The sequence below is a fragment of the Puma concolor genome, chromosome B4, assembly GCF_028749965.1.
Source record: "Puma concolor isolate L17-30 chromosome B4, mPumCon1.1.hap2, whole genome shotgun sequence".
Classification (NCBI taxonomy): Eukaryota; Metazoa; Chordata; class Mammalia; order Carnivora; family Felidae; genus Puma; species Puma concolor.
In genome coordinates, this window is record NC_141673.1 from 31976744 (window position 1) to 31996937 (window position 20194).

Below are 20194 nucleotides of genomic sequence, written 5' to 3' on the forward strand. Positions count from 1 at the left end.
ATAATGTAGTTTCTCAGTGATGTTTCTGTTTTATTGAGTGTGAAAATGCATCCCTGAAAGAACAAGTGGAGTCTATAAATAAAGAACTGGAGATTACCAAGGAAAAACTTTACACTGTTGAACAAGCCTGGGAACAAGAAACTAAATTAGGTAAGTATGATGACTCTGATAATGTAAAATGATGAAGATCTAATAGTGAATACGTTATTCATTTATAGTTCCTTTTCTATATCAGATGAAAAGGAAGTATTTTGATAAAAATGAACTCTGCCTAACAGTTTAATTTAGCAGACAGTTGATGAATAGTATCTTATGCTAATCTCTACCAAAATTTGGTTTTTAGTTAGTAGATGAGATTAGTTCCTAGTTGAATCATATATGTTAAAAAATTATGACAGAGCATTAACTATTTTGAGCCATTTAACCATAAAGACTGGTGATAATCTTAAATACCTATATTTTAGTGGTAGTATTTAGAAGTTTTCCACTGCAGTAATATGTGTAAAGTAATATTAGGAATGTACCATTTAATACATCTAAATTAAAAGGTCACCATAAAACATCAAAATAATTTTGAAAAGAGTTTATATTGCCTATAGTTTTACTATTATTATTTTTTTGTATTCCCTTATACATGTTTACATGAGCACTGGGCGTTGTATAAAAGTGTAGAATCACTATACTGTACACCCAAAACTAATATTACACTGTATGTTAACTAACTGGAATTTAAATAAAAACTTAATAAAATAAATAAAATGTAAATGACTCTAATAGTAAACATACATATACTTTAAATTATAATGAACATTATATACTGTATTCATTTAGTAGATATTAATACATTTGCTTTATTCATCATTCTTACACATACAAATATCCATGTAATATCTTACTGTTTGAGTGATTAAATCACGAGGCCTTCTTATTTTTGCTGTTGTTTATGGTGCTCAATGAACATCTTCATGTATATCTAACAGATATTATGACAGATATTAAAATCTTTGTGGGTCCTGCTAGGATTTTCCTTATTCATTTTTCAAATGGTTTTCCATATTCATTTTTTAAATGGTTATCTTAGTTTATGATGTTTAAATAATTTTATCTTACTAGCATTGTGCTTTATAATTTTCAAATAAATTTGCTCCTTTGGATAAAGTGTTTTTGTATGTTTGTTTTCTAGATCTTAGAGCTCTAATGGTATTCAAGGTTTCTGTTACAAAGTAGAGCTGTTTTATTAAATTGGTAACTGGGACATGTAGTAGTTTAGTGAAGCCTAAAATTGGGCCTAATATTATCTAAAATAAGCTATTTTTAGAAATGTGATTTTTAATTCTTTAAGAAATTAAAAGTGAATTGATTTCCATGTAACTGCTACCTGAAAGAAGGTATCATTTAAGCTAAAATATAAAAAAAAAGAGTATTACATACAATTGTAGTAAATTCTCTGTTCATTTTACTCTGTCTCTCTTAAATAAGTGCTGGATTCCCTGTAGAAATTCCTAAATTTCTATAAGGACTAACTTTTATTATCATTTGACTGATGAAGAATATAAGTTCCCAAGAGATGAAATGGGATAGGCAGTTTCTAAACAGTAAGTAACAGAGCTAAGACTGGAAGCTAGGTCTCTCATAATTCATAAGGCTCGTGTGTTTTCTGTGGAACCATATTATTGCATCCTTGTATACAGTGTCCATGGGTGCCTGGGTAGCTCAGTCAGTTAAGCGTCTGACTTCAGCTCGGGTTATAATCTCATAGTTTGTGAGTTTGAGCCTGCATCAGTCTCTGTGCTGGCAGCTCAGAACCCGGAGCCTGCTTTGGATTCTGTGTCTCCCTCTCTGTCTGCCCCTCCCCTGCTTGCACTCCGTTTCTCTCTCTCCCTCCCTGTCAAAAATAAATAAACGTTAAAAAATTAAAAAAAAAAAAGTTGCTAAAATATTTGGCATCTAATTTTGATAACAGCTTGTGATTGACTTAGTATTGTTGCATATAGGAAATGAATCAAACATGGATAAGGCAAAGAAATCAATAACCAACAGTGAAATTGTTTCTATTTCAAAAAAAATTACTATGCTGGAGATGAAAGAATTAAATGAAAGGCAGCGGGCTGAACATTCTCAAAAAATGTATGAACACGCAAGGACTTCATTAAAGCAAATGGAAGAACGTAATTTTGAATTGGAAACCAAATTTGCTGAGGTTTGATACAATTTTTATCATGCAATTGGCATAAAGGATTAGTCATGTTAGACATTTTATATTGTAAGAGATTTGTTTGTATTTCTGAAGTAATGTTAATATAGTGCTGTGTTTCATAAAAGATGTGTTTTAAATCTGAAACGTTTAAAAAGAAGACAGGTATTTCTGTGAATGAGTTCTTATTTTTCATCAGCATTGCATTATTAGATTTAATGTAAAAAGATATTATTTGCTTAGTAATGATAATTGCCTTCCACTACCATCCATTCATTTAACAAATATTTATTGAGTGCCTGTTACATGCCAGACACTGTATGGGGGCTAATTTTATCACAGGAAATAAAATAGGCAGTAATCTCTGCTCTTGGGACTTTACATTTTAATAGTAAGTTTTAGACTTTTTTGATACGCTCAGAAATATTAAATTGGTTGGCAATTAAAACAGTTTGCAAACATTCAACAATCAATGATGAAGCGGCACGTTTATAATGTTTACCTTGAGAATTAGTATACTTTTCAAAACATATTTGTCATTTTGTTTATTTTAACTGAGTCACTAAGTATATGTTAAGATTTTATTAACTCATTTATGTTTATTTATAGATGATATAATTGAAGTCAAGCATAATGAGTATAACTACGTTTCAAACAAATGTTAAAAAAATAGATTCAAATATTAGACTATGAGTTGTCTAATATAAATGACTTTTGGTGGGTTGGCATATAACCTGAGTTCTTATAATCTGTTCCTGACTCTCTTTACCCTCTTCAATCTATTCTTAATATTTCACACTCAATTCATTATCCAGACTAATGCTAAGTAAAGAGAACTGTGGTAATATCTAAGTTGAGAAGAAAATCTCACCAAAAACTAATATATCTGAACATTTTTGTTGCTTTTGTTAGCTTACCAAAATCAATTTGGAAGCACAGAAGGTGGAACAGATGTTAAGAGATGAACTAGCTGATAGTGTGAGCAAGACAGTAAGTGATGCTGATAGGCAACGGATTCTAGAATTAGAGAAGAACGAATTGGAACTAAAAGTTGAAGTGTCAAAGTAAGTGCATGCAAACTTTTTAGTCATTAGGTGCATCTACTCTAATTGATTTTTAAGAAACCTAATTACAGTGGTTCGGGGTAATATTCTTAGTGGAATTGATACTGGTTGTTTTTATTTTTGTTTTTTGTAAGAATAAGGTTAAATACTAACAAGATTAGTTTTTAACAGGCATGAATAATAATACTGAAGAGGAAATAACTTTTCAAGATTCATAGTTTTCAGAGTCCAGGAATAGTATTGCAGAAAGCACTGAATTTGGAATCAAGACCCTATGCAGTCGAGTTCTTCCACATACTAATATTTTTTTGGAGGGAAGTGGGGTGGTCATTCAACTTATTTAAACTTAAGTTTCTTATATCTGAAAAAAGTTAGTATCCAGAATATATAAAGAAATTATACAACTCAACCCCAAAAAAATAATCTGATTAAAAATGGGTAGAAGAAATGAACAGACATTTCTCTAAAGAAGATATCTAGATGGCCAATGGACACATGAAAAGATGCTCTCAGCATCAAGGGAAATGCAAATCAAAACTGCAATGAAAAAACACCTCACACCTGTCAGAATACTAAAATCAAACTATAAAAAACAAGTAATGGCAAGGATGTAGAGAAAAAAGAACCCTCTTGCACCGTTGTTGGGAATGCAAATGGTGCAACCACTGGAAAACAGTATGGTTGTTCCTCAAAAAGTTAAAAATAGAACTACCCTAAATACTACTAGGTATTTACCCCCCCAAAACAAAAACACTAATTCAAAGGATACATGCACCTCCATGTTTGTAGCAGCATTATTTACAATAGCCGAATTATGGAAGCAGCCCAAGTGTCCATGATAGATGAATGGATAAAGAAGTGGTGTGTATATGTAGCTATATGTATATATATAAAGGAATATTATTCTGCCATAAAAAAGAATGAAATTTTGCCATTTACAACGACATGGATGGAGCTAGAGAATACAATGCTAAGTGAAATAAATGTCAGAAAAAGACAAATACCATATGACTTCACTCATATGTGAAATTTAAGAAACAAAGCAAAGGGAAAAAAAAGAGAGAGGAAGAGACACAAACCAAAAAACAGACTCTTAACTATAGGGAACAAACTGATGGTTATCAGAGGAGAGGTGAGTAGGGGGATGGGTTAATTAGGTGATGGGGATTAAGGAACACATTTGTCAGGAAGAGCCCTGGGTGACGTATGGAATTGTTGAATCACTATTATTGTATATCTGAAACTAGTATAACACTGAATTTTAACTATACTGAAATAAAACAACATAACATAAATGTAAATAAAATAAATATATTAAGAAATTGCTATAGCCACCCCAACTTTAAGCAACCACTACCCTGATCAGTCAGCGTCATTAGGGAAGACCCTCCACCAGCAAGAAGATTATGGATAGCTGAAAGCTCAGATAGATGATGGTTAGCATTTTTTAGCAATAAGATAATTTTTAATTAAAAAAAAATAAAGGGGTGCCTGGGTGGCTCATTCCGGTAAGCATCTGGCTCTTGGTTTCGGCTCAGGTCATGATCTCATGGTTCGTGAGTTTGAGCCCCGCATCCAGCTCGGTGCTGACCTCATGGAACCTGCTTGGGATTCTCTCTCTCTGCCCCTCACCCCTTCCCCCCATTTCTCTCTCACTCTCTGAAAATAAATAAACTTAAATAATGAAATAAACTTGTTTTTTTCTCCTTTTTAAGGGAGCACTAGTATCTCTTCTACTTGTTTCATAAGATTGCTGTAAAATGAAAAATTCAGATTTTGATTCAGTTTACATTTTTTGAGTACTGTATACTGTGCTAGGTATTAAACATATATTAACTCATATAATTACACTTAATAACCTTAAAGTAACATTGTGATTTTTATTTTACATGTGGAAATAGTTTATTCACTTGGAACACAAAATATATCTAAGGAGTAAATATTGTGTGTGAGATAGATGCTATGTACTCATTCTCATGGGTGATTTTGTGTTACTTTAGTAGAAACGTAATAGGAGCCGTAACATAAGTTGATCTGTCAACCACAAAATAATTCGTAAAATGGGTTTTATGATTAGCGTATTATAAAGTAATACCCATTTTTTTGGAGTATTGATAGTCCTTTGAAATGTCCATCATTTCCAGCCCGTTTCACTATGAAGGACTCCATTTTGTATTCTTCCTCTTACCTCATAGACCTCACCTTTTGAGATAATTTAATTTATAATTATGCATTTTATTATATTTTAATTTTTAAAACTTATGTAACTGGTAATGAGCATTAATAATCAATATAAAGGAACCTTATTTATATGTCACAGTGCACTAAAATTATTCTAGCCTGAAGTAAAATGAATTTTTGCTTTACCTGTGTGATCGTATAATAGTAGTCTTGGAGAAAATTTAATAATTTACCATCAAGCTTCTCCCATTTTTTGTAATTGTAGTAAGCATATAATCTTTCTTTTTTTCATTTCTGATAGTTTGTAAACTTAAAGCATATATTAATCCACCTAGGGAACCTAGGAATCTTAAATTTCTGTATCCTTAACTGTACAATTATGTCAAATAAACCTACCTTAAACCTTATTCTAGCTCTTTGAAACTAGGGTAATAAGTATCTTATGAAAAAAGTGTGGGAGACTAGTCCTATGGCCATATACATTTGGAAAATGCTGTATAGATAGATAATTTTTTACTTTGGAACTTTTCAACATTTCATACAATACTATGTATTACGAATTTTCAATGGGGAGGGATGTTGGGAATGGAGTTTTTTTGACAGAACTCTCATGGAATTATTTCATTAAATGGTTTAGGAAATTTTGCTTTAGTATGTCACACCAAGAAGAGATGCTGGAAATTAGTGGCTTTTCCAAGAATCTAGAAATCTGAAATACTAGTATTTACTTAGAAAATGGACCTAATTTTTCCTGAAGTATTTTTTCATTTCCTAGACTGAGAGAGATTTCTGATATTGCCAAAAGACAAGTTGAAATTTTGAATACACAACAACAGTCCAGGGAAAAAGAAGTAGAATCTGTCAGAATGCAACTGTTAGACTATCAGGTAAGTACAGTATTGGCTCTTGTAAGTGGATTTTTTTCTTTTTCCTAAATCCACATTAGATATTGGATAATTTTATGGTTTTAATCAGAGGCTGTATCAAATGGAAGCTCCTGTACTTGTTCATTGTAACCTGATTAGAAAACTCTTTAATTTGAAATATCTTTCATGATACAGAAAAATATTTACATACCTACAGGTATATTGTGCTGGCCGCTAATTAAAGTTAAGGTTTGAGGAGAAAGTCTTTCAGAACTGTATTTTCTCTTCTATTAATATGTAGCTTTTTACATATTCTCCCATTATAAATTTTTTAAGATTAAAAAAATTGTCAACATTAGTGTTGTCCCAGCATTGTTATTTACATATGGAAGTTTAAAAAAAAAAACCAACAGAACAGTAATATGCCAACTGTTATTTAGTTGGATACTAGATTTAGATTTTAAGTATGTTTGATTCTGGGGTTTTTTCTTTGACAAGTTTTTGGTAATCTGTATTAAAGCCAGGCTAGATTTTTATAGGATCTCATATAGCATACTTTTTTAAATTTTATGTAGTAGGTCGTGGTTTTAAATCCATGAAAAGTGTCATTAGAAAAACTTGAAACTTATAAATATATACTCTTTATATCAGGCACAGTCTGATGAAAAGGCACTAATTGCCAAGTTGCATCAAAATGTCGTCTCTCTTCAAATCAGTGAGGCTACTGCGCTTGGCAAGTTGGAATCAGTTACATCTAAACTGCAGAAAATGGAGGCCTGTAATTTGCGCTTAGAGCAGAAACTTGATGAAAAGGAACAGGCTCTCTATTATGCCCGTCTGGAGGGGAGAAACAGAGCAAAACATCTGCGCCAAACAATTCAGTCTCTCCGACGACAGTTTAGTGGAGCTTTACCCTTGGCACAGCAGGAAAAGTTCTCTAAAACGATGATTCAATTACAAAACGACAAACTTAAGATAATGCAAGAAATGAAAACTTCTCAACAAGAGCATAGAAATATGGAGAACAAAGCAATGGAAATGGAATTAAAGTTAAAGGGGCTGGAAGAGTTAATAAGCACTTTAAAGGATGCCAGGGGAGCCCAAAAGGTAAAACATTGGTTTTTGGTTCAGTATTTCCAAAAGAGTTACAAAGTAATTTTAAGTTTTTAATAAATAGCTATCTGAAAAATGTGTTGTATAAGACAAAAATTCCAATTACGTTATTCATTTAGGTTTTGTAAGTTAAGGCTTGGCTATTTGAATGTCTAATTGTAAAAATAAAATGAGACTCTTCTAAACTGTGATTTTGGTTGAAATGCTTAGATTGTATACTATCAAAGAACTTTAAACATTCTAGAAAAGTTTATATATATTAGCTAAATACTAATTTTAGTTATTCATAAACATTATAGTGGTTATCAGTTGAATTCTACCCTTCATAATTATTATCTGTTTAAAATTATTTACAGGTAGTAGGCCCACATTTACTTTTTAATATAATTTTGTTTTACCTTCATTTGGTATGCATTAAATGAAAAGTAATTACCTTGCTACTTAATTTTAATCTCTAGGTTAGAAGTATTTAGGATTTCCATTTTTGAAAGTAAAACCAATGTTTCAATTACATATATGAAAATAATAAATGAAAGTGTTAGTATTATCCATTCCCACATAATTTGAAGAATGTTTTATGTTAAGATGGCACATATTTTTTTTTTTTTCAATGTTTATTTATTTTTGGGACAGAAAGAGACAGAGCATGAACGGGGGAGGGGCAGAGAGAGAGGGAGACACAGAATCGGAAACAGGCTCCAGGCTCCGAGCCATCAGCCCAGAGCCTGACGCGGGGCTCGAACTCACGGACCGCGAGATCGTGACCTGGCTGAAGTCGGACGCTTAACCGACTGCGCCACCCAGGCGCCCCAAGATGGCACATATTTTTATAAAAGTCTATGAAAATTCTAAATAAACCTTGCTGTGTGGCTGAACCAAGAATAATTTTTATCTCAAAGAATATGTATTAATTTCAATGAAAATTATTAGGATCAATGGAGAAATAATTATATGGACAGTGTTTACATTTGTACATGTAATTTATAAATGTTTAGGTAATCAGTTGGCATATGAAAATAGAAGAACTACGTCTTCAAGAGCTTAAACTAAATAGAGAATTAGTCAAGGATAAAGAAGAAATAAAATATTTGAATAATATAATTTCTGAATATGAGCATACAATCAGCAGTCTGGAGGAAGAAATTGTGCAGCAAAACAAGGTTTCATTTTATATTTATTTTGTGGTCTTGTTGCTAAGATACTAAACTTAAGAATATTGTATGAGTGATTCCATTATTCTCTTTTTTTTTTTTAAGTTTATTTATTATGAGAGAGAATGTGTGCGGTATGCATGTGTGCGAGCTGGGGAAGGGGAGAGAGAGAGAGAATCCCAAGCAGACTCCGGGCTATTAACCCAGAGCCTGATATGGGGCTCCATTTTGTGAACCTTGAGATCATGACCTGAGCCGAAACCAAGGGTCAGATGCTTAACCGACAGAACCACCCAGGCACCCATGCATTATACTCTTAATTGATTGTAGCTCTCATTATTATTGTTATAACATATTCGTTGTCTTATTTTTGTTAATATTTATTTATTTTGAGAGAGCAAGTGAGCAAGCATGAGCAGGGGAGGGGCAGAGAAAGGGAGAGAGAGAAGTCCCAAGCAGACTTCAGGGGGCTGTCAGCACAGAGCCTGGCGCAGAGTTTGATCTCACATGAGGTCATGACCTGAATGGAAATCAAGAGTTGGACGCTTAACCCACTTAGCCAGCCAGGTGCCCCTGTTTCTTATTTTCTAAGGCATTCAAAAATTTGTATTTATTTACTTATGTTGTAATAGTAGTTTTAAACTTAAAAGAAATAATACATAAATTTATTTGATAATTAATTTTTATTTTGACATTAGTTATGTGACTTCACAGTTACAAGTCTCTACTGGCTCTCATTGATGGAGTAGGAGAAGGCAGCTTGGTGTAGAATAAAGCACATATACTTTAGAGGCAGACAAAATTCCCTAAGCTCATGCTTCCTTGCCTCAAAATTTGTTGTTCCCTCCACTTAGTGTTCTTAGCCCAGATCCTTGTATTGTTTATGCTTTCATTGCTTCTGGGTCTTAGCTCCAATGTCTTACCTCATCAGTGAGGCCTTCATTAGCCACCCAGTATACAACAGTAAATTCTACCATCAAGATTCCCTAACTAGGGATTATCTAAGTTCATTTTTCTCCAGCACTCATCATCCTGTAACATATTATATGCGTATTTATTTATTGCCTAGAATAGTGCTTAGCACATAGTTCATGTCATTAAATGTGATGGATGGGGGGGCGCCTGGGTGGCTCAGTTGGTTAAGCGTCCAACTTCGGCTCAGGTCATAATCTCGCGGTCTGTGGGTTCGAGCCCCGCGTCGGGCTCTGTGGTGACAGCTCAGAGCCTGGAGCCTGTTTCAGATTCTATGCCTCCCTCTTCCTCTGACCCTCCCCTGTTCATGCTCTCTCTCTCTCTGTCTCAAAAATAAATAAATGTTAAAAAAAAATTAAAAAAAAAAATGTGATGGATGGATGCATGCATGGAGAGATTGAAATCCTGACATCACATTTTCTATCTCTGTGATCTAAGGCAAGTTACTTAATCTCTCTGAGTTTGCATCCTTTTTCCATAAAATGAGAATACAGTGACCCCAAAGGGTTGTTGTAAGGATTAAATAAGAACATGTATGTAAACTTTTTTGTCATATGCTTGGTGAATGTCTGTGTGTCTGATAGTTTCATGAAGAAAGGCAGATGGCCTGGGATCAAAGAGAAGTTGAGCTAGAACGTCAACTAGACATTTTTGACCATCAGCAAAATGAAATACTAAAAGCAGCACAAAAGGTATGAATGATTAACTCTGTTTGCTACTCTATAGCATGGCCTATAGTGTTAACCCACAGAAGTGGTTTTAAAGTCCAATCAAATTTTATTGATATTGCCTTCTTTTATTTCAAATATAAGTGAGGTTTAACCATGTTTTGTCCTATAGTTGTAACAGTATTATTCTTAGTGATGTAACTGCTTTTTCTCAAAAATGCTATTTCCTAATAGTTTGAAGAGGCGACAGGATCATTGCCAGACCCTAGTTTGCCCCTTCCAAATCAACTTGAGATTGCTCTAAGAAAAATTAAGGAAAATGTTCGAATAATCCTAGAAACACGGGCAACTTGTAAATCACTAGAAGAGGTAATAAGAAGAATTTGCATTTTTATTAGTGTATTATTGGGTATGTTTCTAGAATTTTCTAAATATTTTTTAACAGGGCTGAAGCATAGAATCATGAATCTGTTGCTAATTCTAATCTTCTTTTCTACTCTAGTATAATGTTCTTAATAAAGAGCATTATTATAAGGAACACCAGATAGGGTTAATGTGAATCATTTCATCACTACTTGTCACTCACTGATGAGTAGTAGTAAACATGAAAGGAAACAAAAAGCATCTTGTAGTTTTATGAGCAATATATTACCTTTTCTCTATATGATCAAGAATTGTTTTCATACTTGTTTATTTTTATGTTTTATTTTGAAGTGCATGCTGTATGCTCTGAATCAGTTTCAGTTCATTCCTTTTATGGGTGGTTAAAAGGTTTGCAAGAGAGCTAGAAATTATTTCTTTAATCTGGGTCTTAAATTTGATAAATATGTGATCAAATCTCTATTACATCATACAGAAAATATAAACTGAAGATGATTTTCATTTTGGTTTGCATCTAAACATAGTAATGGTAAATACATTTAAAAATTTTGTAAATAGTAAAAAAAAGTTGTAACTAGTACATTTTTAATCAATTGAAACTTAGTTTTTTTTCAGTAATTGTAGGATTTGTCACTTATGCGAATTGCCACTGAGTTATTTGATTTAAAATATCTGCCTTAATCCTACAGAAGAGTAAACATTTTTTCTATTTTATTTTAATAAGCTACAGATTTTATAATGGTGATTCATTGACCTAGGCCACTAAAGTTCCAATTTTTTTATACTCAGCTGACTTTTATGGCTTACTTTTCTGGGGCTCTGATAGTTATTGGGCCAAACTAAAAGAAATGATTTATTACATTTCCTTTCTAAATATACTACCACCACACACATTTCTAGTTCTAAAATTACAAGAGCTAAATAAAGTAAACAGTGAAGTTTATAACACATTATAATCTTATAAATAAATGTGCATGCAGACAAGTGTGCTGCCACATGGAAATATAAGAAATATAACCTTATTAATATCAGTATATCACTAATATAAGTATGATGTGAAAAATAAAGTGAAACTCCTTTTTTTTGCTTATAATTAATCTGACCAAAATTCAGATGAAGCATTCTAAAATGAAAATATATACTTTAATAATTTTATTATGATTTGATCATTGCAGAAGCTAAAAGAAAAAGAATCTGCCTTACGGTTAGCAGAGCAAAATATTCTGTCAAGGGACAAAGTCATCACTGAACTAAGGCTTCGATTGCCTGCCACTGCAGAACGTGAAAAGCTTATAGCCGAACTAGGCAGAAAAGAGGTAGAACCAAAATCACATCACACACTGAAAATTGCTCAGCAGACCATTGCAAATATGCAGGCAAGGTTAAACCAAAAGGAAGAAGTGTTAAAGAAGTACCAACATCTTCTGGAAAAAGCAAGAGAGGTATGTTATTACATTATGCTTTGCTCTTTTCTTTATTATGTTTTTTAGTCAAATGCCAAATACTATTCTTCCCTGAAGTGGTAGTTTGTTTCTTGTTTTCAAGTGATTCTATTTAGGAATTTTTACTTTCACATGATTGGATTAAAGCTCTGTCAGTAAACCTGGCAGTTTGTAAATGTGTATTTTTCTCTTATGACTGACTAAACCAGGACTAGCTGTCATGGTGAAACCGTTACGATTTTGAAAAATATCAATGGAGTTTATAGGTAAAGATTGAGGCAATAAGTTAGAATGAAATCTATCACACTAGTTAGCAGTCAGTGGAAATCTGATTTGCTAGAATGTTGATAGGAAAATCTATAACATTTAAAAAATTTTCTAGAAACAAGTTAAAAGATGATGGATACATATTATTGTAATATTAAGAATAAAGTATGATTTAAGGCTGGATTTGCCAATATGAATATGTACCAGGGGAATAAATACTGGTGTAAATATATTTATATGTACGCCATACAGGTAATGTTCCTTCCCTATCTCATAGGGATTTTGGATGATTAAAGGTAATAAGATATTTAAGATCTTTAGAATGTGAATTTATTTAATAGTTTATGACACAATTTTGATTTGCTATAAACAGGAGCAAAGAGAAATTGTTAAGAAACATGAAGAAGACCTTCATATTCTTCATCGTAAATTAGAACTACAGGCTGATAGTTCACTCAATAAATTCAAACAAACAGCTTGGGTAAGATTCTGGGAACTTTGTTCTATCCTTTTTTTTTTTTTCTTTTTTTAAATTTTTACTTATTTTGGTGGAGGTGGAGGGGCAGAGAGGGAGAGAGAGAATCCCAAGTAGGCTTCACACTGTCAGCACAGAGCCTGATGTAGGGTTGATCCCACAACCATGAGATCATGACTGGAGCTGAAATCAAGAGTCGGATGCTTAACAGACTGAGCCACCCAGGCACCCCTGTTCTATTCTTTGTTGATTTTTGAGACCATATAATTGAAAATTAGCTCTCATGATTTTTTTTTTTTTTTTAGTAGAAGCCATCCTACCTGTGTTGGAATAATCACAGCTCTGATCATTTTTCCCCCTACATCCACATCTTTAGTAGCTCACCACTGCCTACAAAATCATGTTTATATTTATTAGCCATGTACTCAAAGCCTTGCATGATCTGACTTCAGTCTTTCTTTTCAAGTTCTGTTCACCGTTAAGTTTACCAATATCTAACTGCTTTTCGTGTTCTGAATTCAATTAATACTTGCTTCCTTTGATCTTTGTCTTCTATATTTGTGAACTGACCTAACTTTCATCTCCTAACATGGAAATCTTACCATTCTTTTTTTTTTTTTTTTTTTTTTTAAGTTTACTTATTTTGAGAGAGAGAGAGAACAAACATGAGTAGGGGAGGGGTGAAGAGGGAGAGACAGCAAATCCCAGGCAGGCTCTGCACTGTCAGTGTGTGTCTGATGCGGGGCTCAAACTCACACGTGTGAAGTCACGACCTGAGCTGAACATATCTTAGCTTTCTTAAGCCTTAGCTAATGAATTCAATCAACATTTATTGATTGTCCACTACATGTGGATTCTTTGCTCAGTATTGGGACGACAAAGAATAAGATCTGTATTTCTTGTCTTCATAGGCTAGTAAATCATTAAATTTAAATTAGAAATCATATTTTGATCATTTGAGGAACCAAATTAAAATTATGGAATAGGTATGGCATTGGGTTGTACATGCTCATGGCTAATTTATTCATATTTCCTAGGATTTAATAAAACAGTCCCCTACTCCAGTTCCTACCAACAAGCATTTTATTCGTCTGGCTGAGATGGAACAGACAGTAGCAGAACAAGATGATTCTCTCTCCTCACTTTTAGCCAAACTAAAAGAAGTATCTCAAGATTTAGAGAGACAAAAAGAAATCACTGAATTAAAAATCAAAGAATTTGAAAATACCAAATTGCGGTAAGTTTTAGGAATGTATTATAAAAACAGGCAAATGGTAATAATGATAGAATGAGGATAAATGTAAGCATTTGCTGTGTCATGCATGGTCTAAAACCTTTATGTGTATTATCTCATTTTATCCTCAGGACTATTATGACATAGATTATTCTCTCCATTTTTGATATAGGGAACAAGGCCACAGGAATGCTCAGTAACATGCCTTAGGAGGAGATAGAAAAGCCACGATTTGAATCTAGTTAATCTGGCCCAAGAGCCAACTCATGATTCTTGTTCTATACTCTCATTTTTAATTTCTTTAATTAAAGCATCCATTTAATCATTTATAAAATAGAAATGACCTTGTCTCCTTCTATATGAAGGCCAAATGATACTGTATGTGAAAGTAATTTGAAAATTGTAAAGTAACATATAAATATGAAACTTTTGTTTATACACCTGTAACAGTTTCTAGCACATAACAGAGGTTCAATATTTGTTGAATGAAAATTTTTTTTTTAATCATAGTGACAGCATTCATTTGCTCTATTAGAGATTTTAAACGTTGTTCAACCAGTTTATCCGAATATAGATTTTAGATCTAAAATAAGTTTATAGTGCATTTTGTAATCATTGTAGAATGTTAGGAATGAGAGAGTGTCTGCATTGTGCGAATGGCAGCCTAGGTCCTTGGATTGCCCGTGAGAAGATTTACATGGGGATCAGTGCTCAGAATAAAAACATCCAGAAGGAAAGTAGCAAGCACAAAGCAGTTTATTAAAGCAAAAGTACACTCCAAGGTGGGAAAGGAGAGTGGGTAGGTTCCCTGAGGTGGAATAAGCCCCTAGGTTGTTTTGGAATTAGATAGTATTGGGTTTCTCTGGGCTGGGAGAAGCCCCATCATTTGGGAAACTCCTCCCACAGTTTGGGAGGGGGAGTCTGACCCTGTAACGTTTGCACCAGAACCTTCATGTGGCAGGTGGGTCGAGGAGGAGTAGAGGCAGGTAGGGGTATCTATGCATGATAGTGAGTCTAAGGGTTACCCTGGGGCAGAGGTGGAAGAGGAGAGGGCATGTTCTCTGCACCTGTGGCTCTTGATCTGTCAGGCCCAGGGTGTTTAAGCCACAAAGCCCACATGTTGAACTCTGGCTTATAATGTGTGCTTTTTTTTTTTTTTTTTTTTTTTTTTTTTCTTTTAATTGTGATCCTTGCCTCCACTTCAGGCCTCTGTCATTCCCTTTCAAGGACTTGGGACTCTGCCTCAGGTGTTCCTTCCACTGCTCTTGTCTAGCCTCTACCTAACAGCTGTCTCTGTGGACCTCAATTTCTCATCTGAAAAAATGAAAGTTGAACTACTTGACTTTATAATTCCATTCCAGCTCTGAAAGTCTTACAATTTTATATTCTTAACCTACTTATCCAAGATGTCTCTGACAATATTAACACTACTTTTGCTTTATTAAGAAGCTACCACTTTTAAGAAATTATTCTCTGAAAGAAAAAGAGAACCAGCAATAGTATTTGGTATCTTTTCAATCTCATTTCCCCCATTGTATTAAATTTTCTACATGAGATGTTATTTTTGGTAAGTTTCTGTCATGTTTTGGAGTATAAAATTGATTGTGCTTTTGAATCTAATTCCTGAGTGTAGAAAATAATCATCTTTTGAAATACCTTGTATATATATAAATTTTTGCCACATGAAATCCTTGAGTGGTTGTTTTGTACCTTACCATTGTCATTTTAGACTAAAACTGTACTTTTATTCTGTGTGCACATGGATATGTGTATTTTAATGTGTCTTAAGAAATTATAGATCTGTGTGTTTACTTTAGTAAGACCTCATATTTTCATAATTTGATGATTATTTGTAGTAACTTCAGTTTTTGTTACATCTTGCAGGAGACATAGTATTTAAAGTGCTATTTTGTTCCTTATATTGTCTAGAGGTACAAAATTACTTGATGCAGTTGTTGCCAAAAATAGTAAATAACTACAAGGAAAAGTCTATTTTATGTTAAGTTTAAGGGTTAAGTGGAACAAAAAATTGTTCTTGTTTTGATTTGAATTAAGACTTAGGTTGTAGGGATACTTAGGACCCAATATTTGCTCTTTACAAAATTCCTATCAATCAAAGTGTTAATTGCAGCAACCTCTCCATTAAATACATATGTTTGCTTATATTAGGCTCCAAGAAAACCATGCATATGAAGTGAAAAAAGTGAAAGCAGAAGTAGAGGATTTAAGGTGTCTTCTGGCCCAGTCACAAAAGGAGTCACAGAGTTTAAAATCTGAACTGCAGGCTCAAAAAGAAGCAAATTCAAGAGCTCCAACAACTACAATGAGAAATCTAGTAGAACGGCTAAAGAGCCAGTTAGCCTTGAAAGAGAAACAACAAAAAGTAAGTAACAACAGAGTATTGTCAATATTTAGGAAATATATGTGGTAATAGATTGCTTTTAGAGAAGACTTGTAAAAGATTATATATATAAATCTGTTGTACTAAAAAATATGAGCTTTGTCTTATGCTATTAAGTAGGATATTCGCCTTTTGGTGGGGTTTTAAAGTACAGATATAGCCCAGTTTCTTTTTATGTTGTCATCAGTTTGATTTGTGGGTTATCTGTAGGAAATAAGGGGAAATCTTAATCCCATTATTTTCTCTCCTTTTCTAACTGGGATTTTATGCTACTGAGGCTATTTTGAATAATATTTTGAGTGATTGAACAATTTTGGGGAGTATGAGGGAGATAATGACAGTGAGGAGGAAAGTTTAAAGAAGGAAGTCACAGAAATAGATTTTTGAGAAGCAGTTGGTCAGCGGATTGTCTGAGGTATTTTTAAAATTTATCTCAGGTTTGAGATACTCAATTGTTTTAGAAGGTGCCACTGTATTTCTGTGCTAGCTTGTGAAATTTATTGGCAAATTTCAAGTCTCTTCTAATCCTGTCATTTTACTTGTCTATATAAATTCCGTTAATTTCACTTGTACTAAGTAATTCAGATAAATATCTAAACTTGGATATTGAAGGGGGGCACCTGGGTGGCTCAGTCAGTTAAACATCCAACTTCAGCTCAGGTCATGATCTCATGGTTCGTGGGTTCAAGCTCCATGTTGGGCTTTGTGCTAATAGCTCAGAGCCTGGAGCTTGCTTCAGAATCTGTGTCTCCCTCTTTTTCTGCCTTTCCCCAACTCCTGCTCTGTCTCTCTCGCTCTCAAAAATAAACAAACACTAAAAAATAAATAAATAAACAACCAAACTTGGATATTGAAAACAAAACATACGGCTTTTATAGCACAAATGGCTTGATTTAATATTGGTTCTCAAAATTAGTGTCAAGATTTTGAACTCACACGCAGTTTGAAAAGAATTGAGTGCAATTATTATAGAAATTTCATTTGAAAAAGTTGGACTCTTTGTGAATTATGTTTGCATAAAGACATGGCATTTTATGAAAATAGTTAAAAGTGATGCATGTTAATTTTTTTGTATTATGCGTTGTTTATATAAAATATTAATTCTAAAAAAGTGTATATGTTATAATATTCAGGCACTTAGTCGAGCACTTTTGGAACTCCGGACAGAAATGACAGCAGCAGCTGAAGAACGTATTATTTCTGCAACTTCTCAGAAAGAGGCAAACCTCAATGTTCAACAAATGGTTGATCGACATACTAAAGAGCTAAAGGTGAATGTCAACACATTCATTAATATAACAAAATTCCTTATAATTACTATTAGAAGAGGATCCACTTTGATATATAGCAATTTTGATAATAGAGAATTTATTCTAATGAATTACTGATAGATAGATAAACACACATTTTTGAGTAATAAGAATCTTCATTGTTCTCACACTGATGGTCATCTTGGAAATTAGCAAAAATAGACCATTATTAGCTACTTCTTCCTAATAGAATTAATGAAGATTTTACTTAGAATTTTTGTTTCTGTGTTGATGAGATATGTATGTAGATTTCCTTGTTTTATTTCTTTTGCTTCATCAAATTTTTCTTAATTTTTACTAGTTCATAATATGAGTTAATTAGCTTTCCTTTTTTTCTCCCTGAAATAGTTTATGGAGATTATATAGTCCTTGACATTTAACCCATAGAGCTGTGTAACTCTGAAGGCTTTTTTGAAGTTAAATATGTATTTTTTTGGCTATGTATTTTATTGTTTTCAAACACGATAGAGCATTAGATTTGGTGATTTAAGATTATTTTTTACAAAACACATGTATTTCATAATGGTTTTTAAATTTCTTTACATAAAGTTTCATAGAGTATATTCTGCATAAAGTGAAAAATATAAAAATTGTGTTTTATTTTGTTTGTAATTTTGATTTACTCTCGACCTGTATGTGCTCTTCACCACCATTAAATTGTGTAGGGACTGGATTTTACTTAGGTGTTTTTGTTTTGTTTTGTTTTGTTTTTAAGTTTATTTCTTTAGTAATCTCTCTACCTATCATGGGGCTCAAACTCACAACACTGAGGGGCACCTGGGTGGCTCAGTCAGTTAAGTGTCTGACTTTGGCTCAGGTCACGATCTCACAGTTCATGAGTTCAGGCCCCAGGTCAGGCTTGGTGCAACATCTCAGAGCCTGGAGCCTACTTCAGATTCTGTGTCTCCCTCCCTCTCTGCCCTCCCCTGCTTGCATTCGCTCTCTCTCAAAAATAAGTAAACAGTAAAAAATTTTTAAAAAACCTCAGGACCAAGATCACCATCAAGAGTCACATGCTCTTCTGACTGAGCCAGCCAGGCGTCCTTCTGTAGCTTTTTTGAATCTCTCATTGTACCTATCAAGATTATCAGTATAGTTGACAGTAAAAACCCATTAAGTAAATAAATATATAAACAGGAATACCTCTTTGTTGATTTCTTCCTCAATACCTCTTTGCCTGAAATGTCATCTTCTCTGAATCCTTAACAGTCTTAAAGTCCTTTTTCTTGAAGCCTTTTCTGACTTCTCCTGGACAGTGTATGTTTCTTCTAACTGTATTATAATAGTGCTAAATTTCTTGTTAGTGTTATTGGTAATAATTTTGACCTGTAGTAGTTTATCCAACAAAAGCTACTAAGTACCAGTATTTTTATCGCTGTTACTGTATGGGACAGCTGGGGACTCCTAGGTAGCGGGTGGCTTCAACATACTGTCAAGAACTGCAAGTTACCCTTTTATGTCCTGTCTTTACAAAGTGGGTTAGTACTACAAGTTAGAGATTTTGTTTTATACTGGCATTTTAAATGCCATGTACATTCATATGTCCTTTTTCCTTTAAATCAGTTCCACTGTAATAAAACCTTTGCTTATTTGATAAAATTTTGTTTCTGGGTGTTTGCTGAAGCTGAATTGCCTTAGACTGTTTTTTCATGTTTTGTTTTTCTCAAAAGAGACTTGGTTCATTTGAAATGAAGATAGAAAAATATATGTAGTTAGTGGGGTTTTTTTCCCTGCGACCTTAAAAATTCAGATTGAAACTTTACTTTTAGTAAGTTTTAATTTTATAAGCATTAACTAAACCTTTTTTAATAAGTGTTATTAAGAATAATTTGTTTCAATAAAAATTTAGATCCACTTTCTTTTTAATAAGTAATAGATGTATTATATTTTATTGTTGATACTTGATGAAGATTCATGAATTAAACCTCTCTTTGTTTTAGTCACAAATTGAAGACTTAAGTGAAAATCTTTTAAAATTGAAAGAAGCTCTTAAAACAAGTAAAAACAGAGAAAACTCATTAACTGATAATTTGAATGACTTAACCAATGAACTGCAAAAAAAACAAAAAGCTTATAATAAAATGCTTAGAGAGAAAGATGGAATTGATCAAGAGAATGATGAACTGAAAAGGCAAATTAAAAGACTGACCAGTGGATTACAGGTAATTTTATGTTTAATTGTGATAATGTCTTTTATTTAAAATATGTAGGTAGTAGTTTATTCCCACTTTTTAATTTCACCTATTTGCTGAAACAACTTTCAGATCACTTTGATTAATGTGGCTAATTCCTCCAGTGACCTCTGTTGTATTTGTTGTTTTAGAGTAGCCTATCTTTAAAATGCAGAAGCATCCATAGTGCATCAGTAGTGCATTTAGAAAATGTGGTTAGCTATAGCCTCAAAAGTTTCTATAATTGGACTATTTATTGTGTATTTTGTTTGATACTTTTTTACTTCTAAAATGTAAAAATACA

At 33.1% G+C, this 20194-nt stretch overlaps 1 protein-coding gene across 8 annotated transcripts in view; it reads left to right on the forward strand.

Moving 5' to 3' along the window:
- The window catches only part of CEP290 (centrosomal protein 290), a 92422-nt gene that overhangs the window by 44205 nt on the left and 28023 nt on the right, over window positions 1-20194 (forward strand). For all 8 annotated transcript variants that reach the window (XR_015253450.1, XR_015253449.1, XM_086712696.1 and 5 more), the window contains 14 exons: window positions 39-150; window positions 1995-2200; window positions 3107-3258; window positions 6215-6326; window positions 6957-7412; window positions 8414-8578; window positions 10126-10233; window positions 10444-10578; window positions 11766-12032; window positions 12673-12780; window positions 13812-14011; window positions 16178-16391; window positions 17543-17680; window positions 19660-19881. Coding sequence is in view for 6 of the 8 variants with exons in the window: in XM_086712696.1 (XP_086568822.1) it covers window positions 39-150; window positions 1995-2200; window positions 3107-3258; window positions 6215-6326; window positions 6957-7412; window positions 8414-8578; window positions 10126-10233; window positions 10444-10578; window positions 11766-12032; window positions 12673-12780; window positions 13812-14011; window positions 16178-16391; window positions 17543-17680; window positions 19660-19881 (2595 nt within the window). In the remaining 2 variants the exon portion in view is untranslated. The remainder of the gene's footprint in view (window positions 1-38; window positions 151-1994; window positions 2201-3106; window positions 3259-6214; window positions 6327-6956; window positions 7413-8413; window positions 8579-10125; window positions 10234-10443; window positions 10579-11765; window positions 12033-12672; window positions 12781-13811; window positions 14012-16177; window positions 16392-17542; window positions 17681-19659; window positions 19882-20194) is intronic.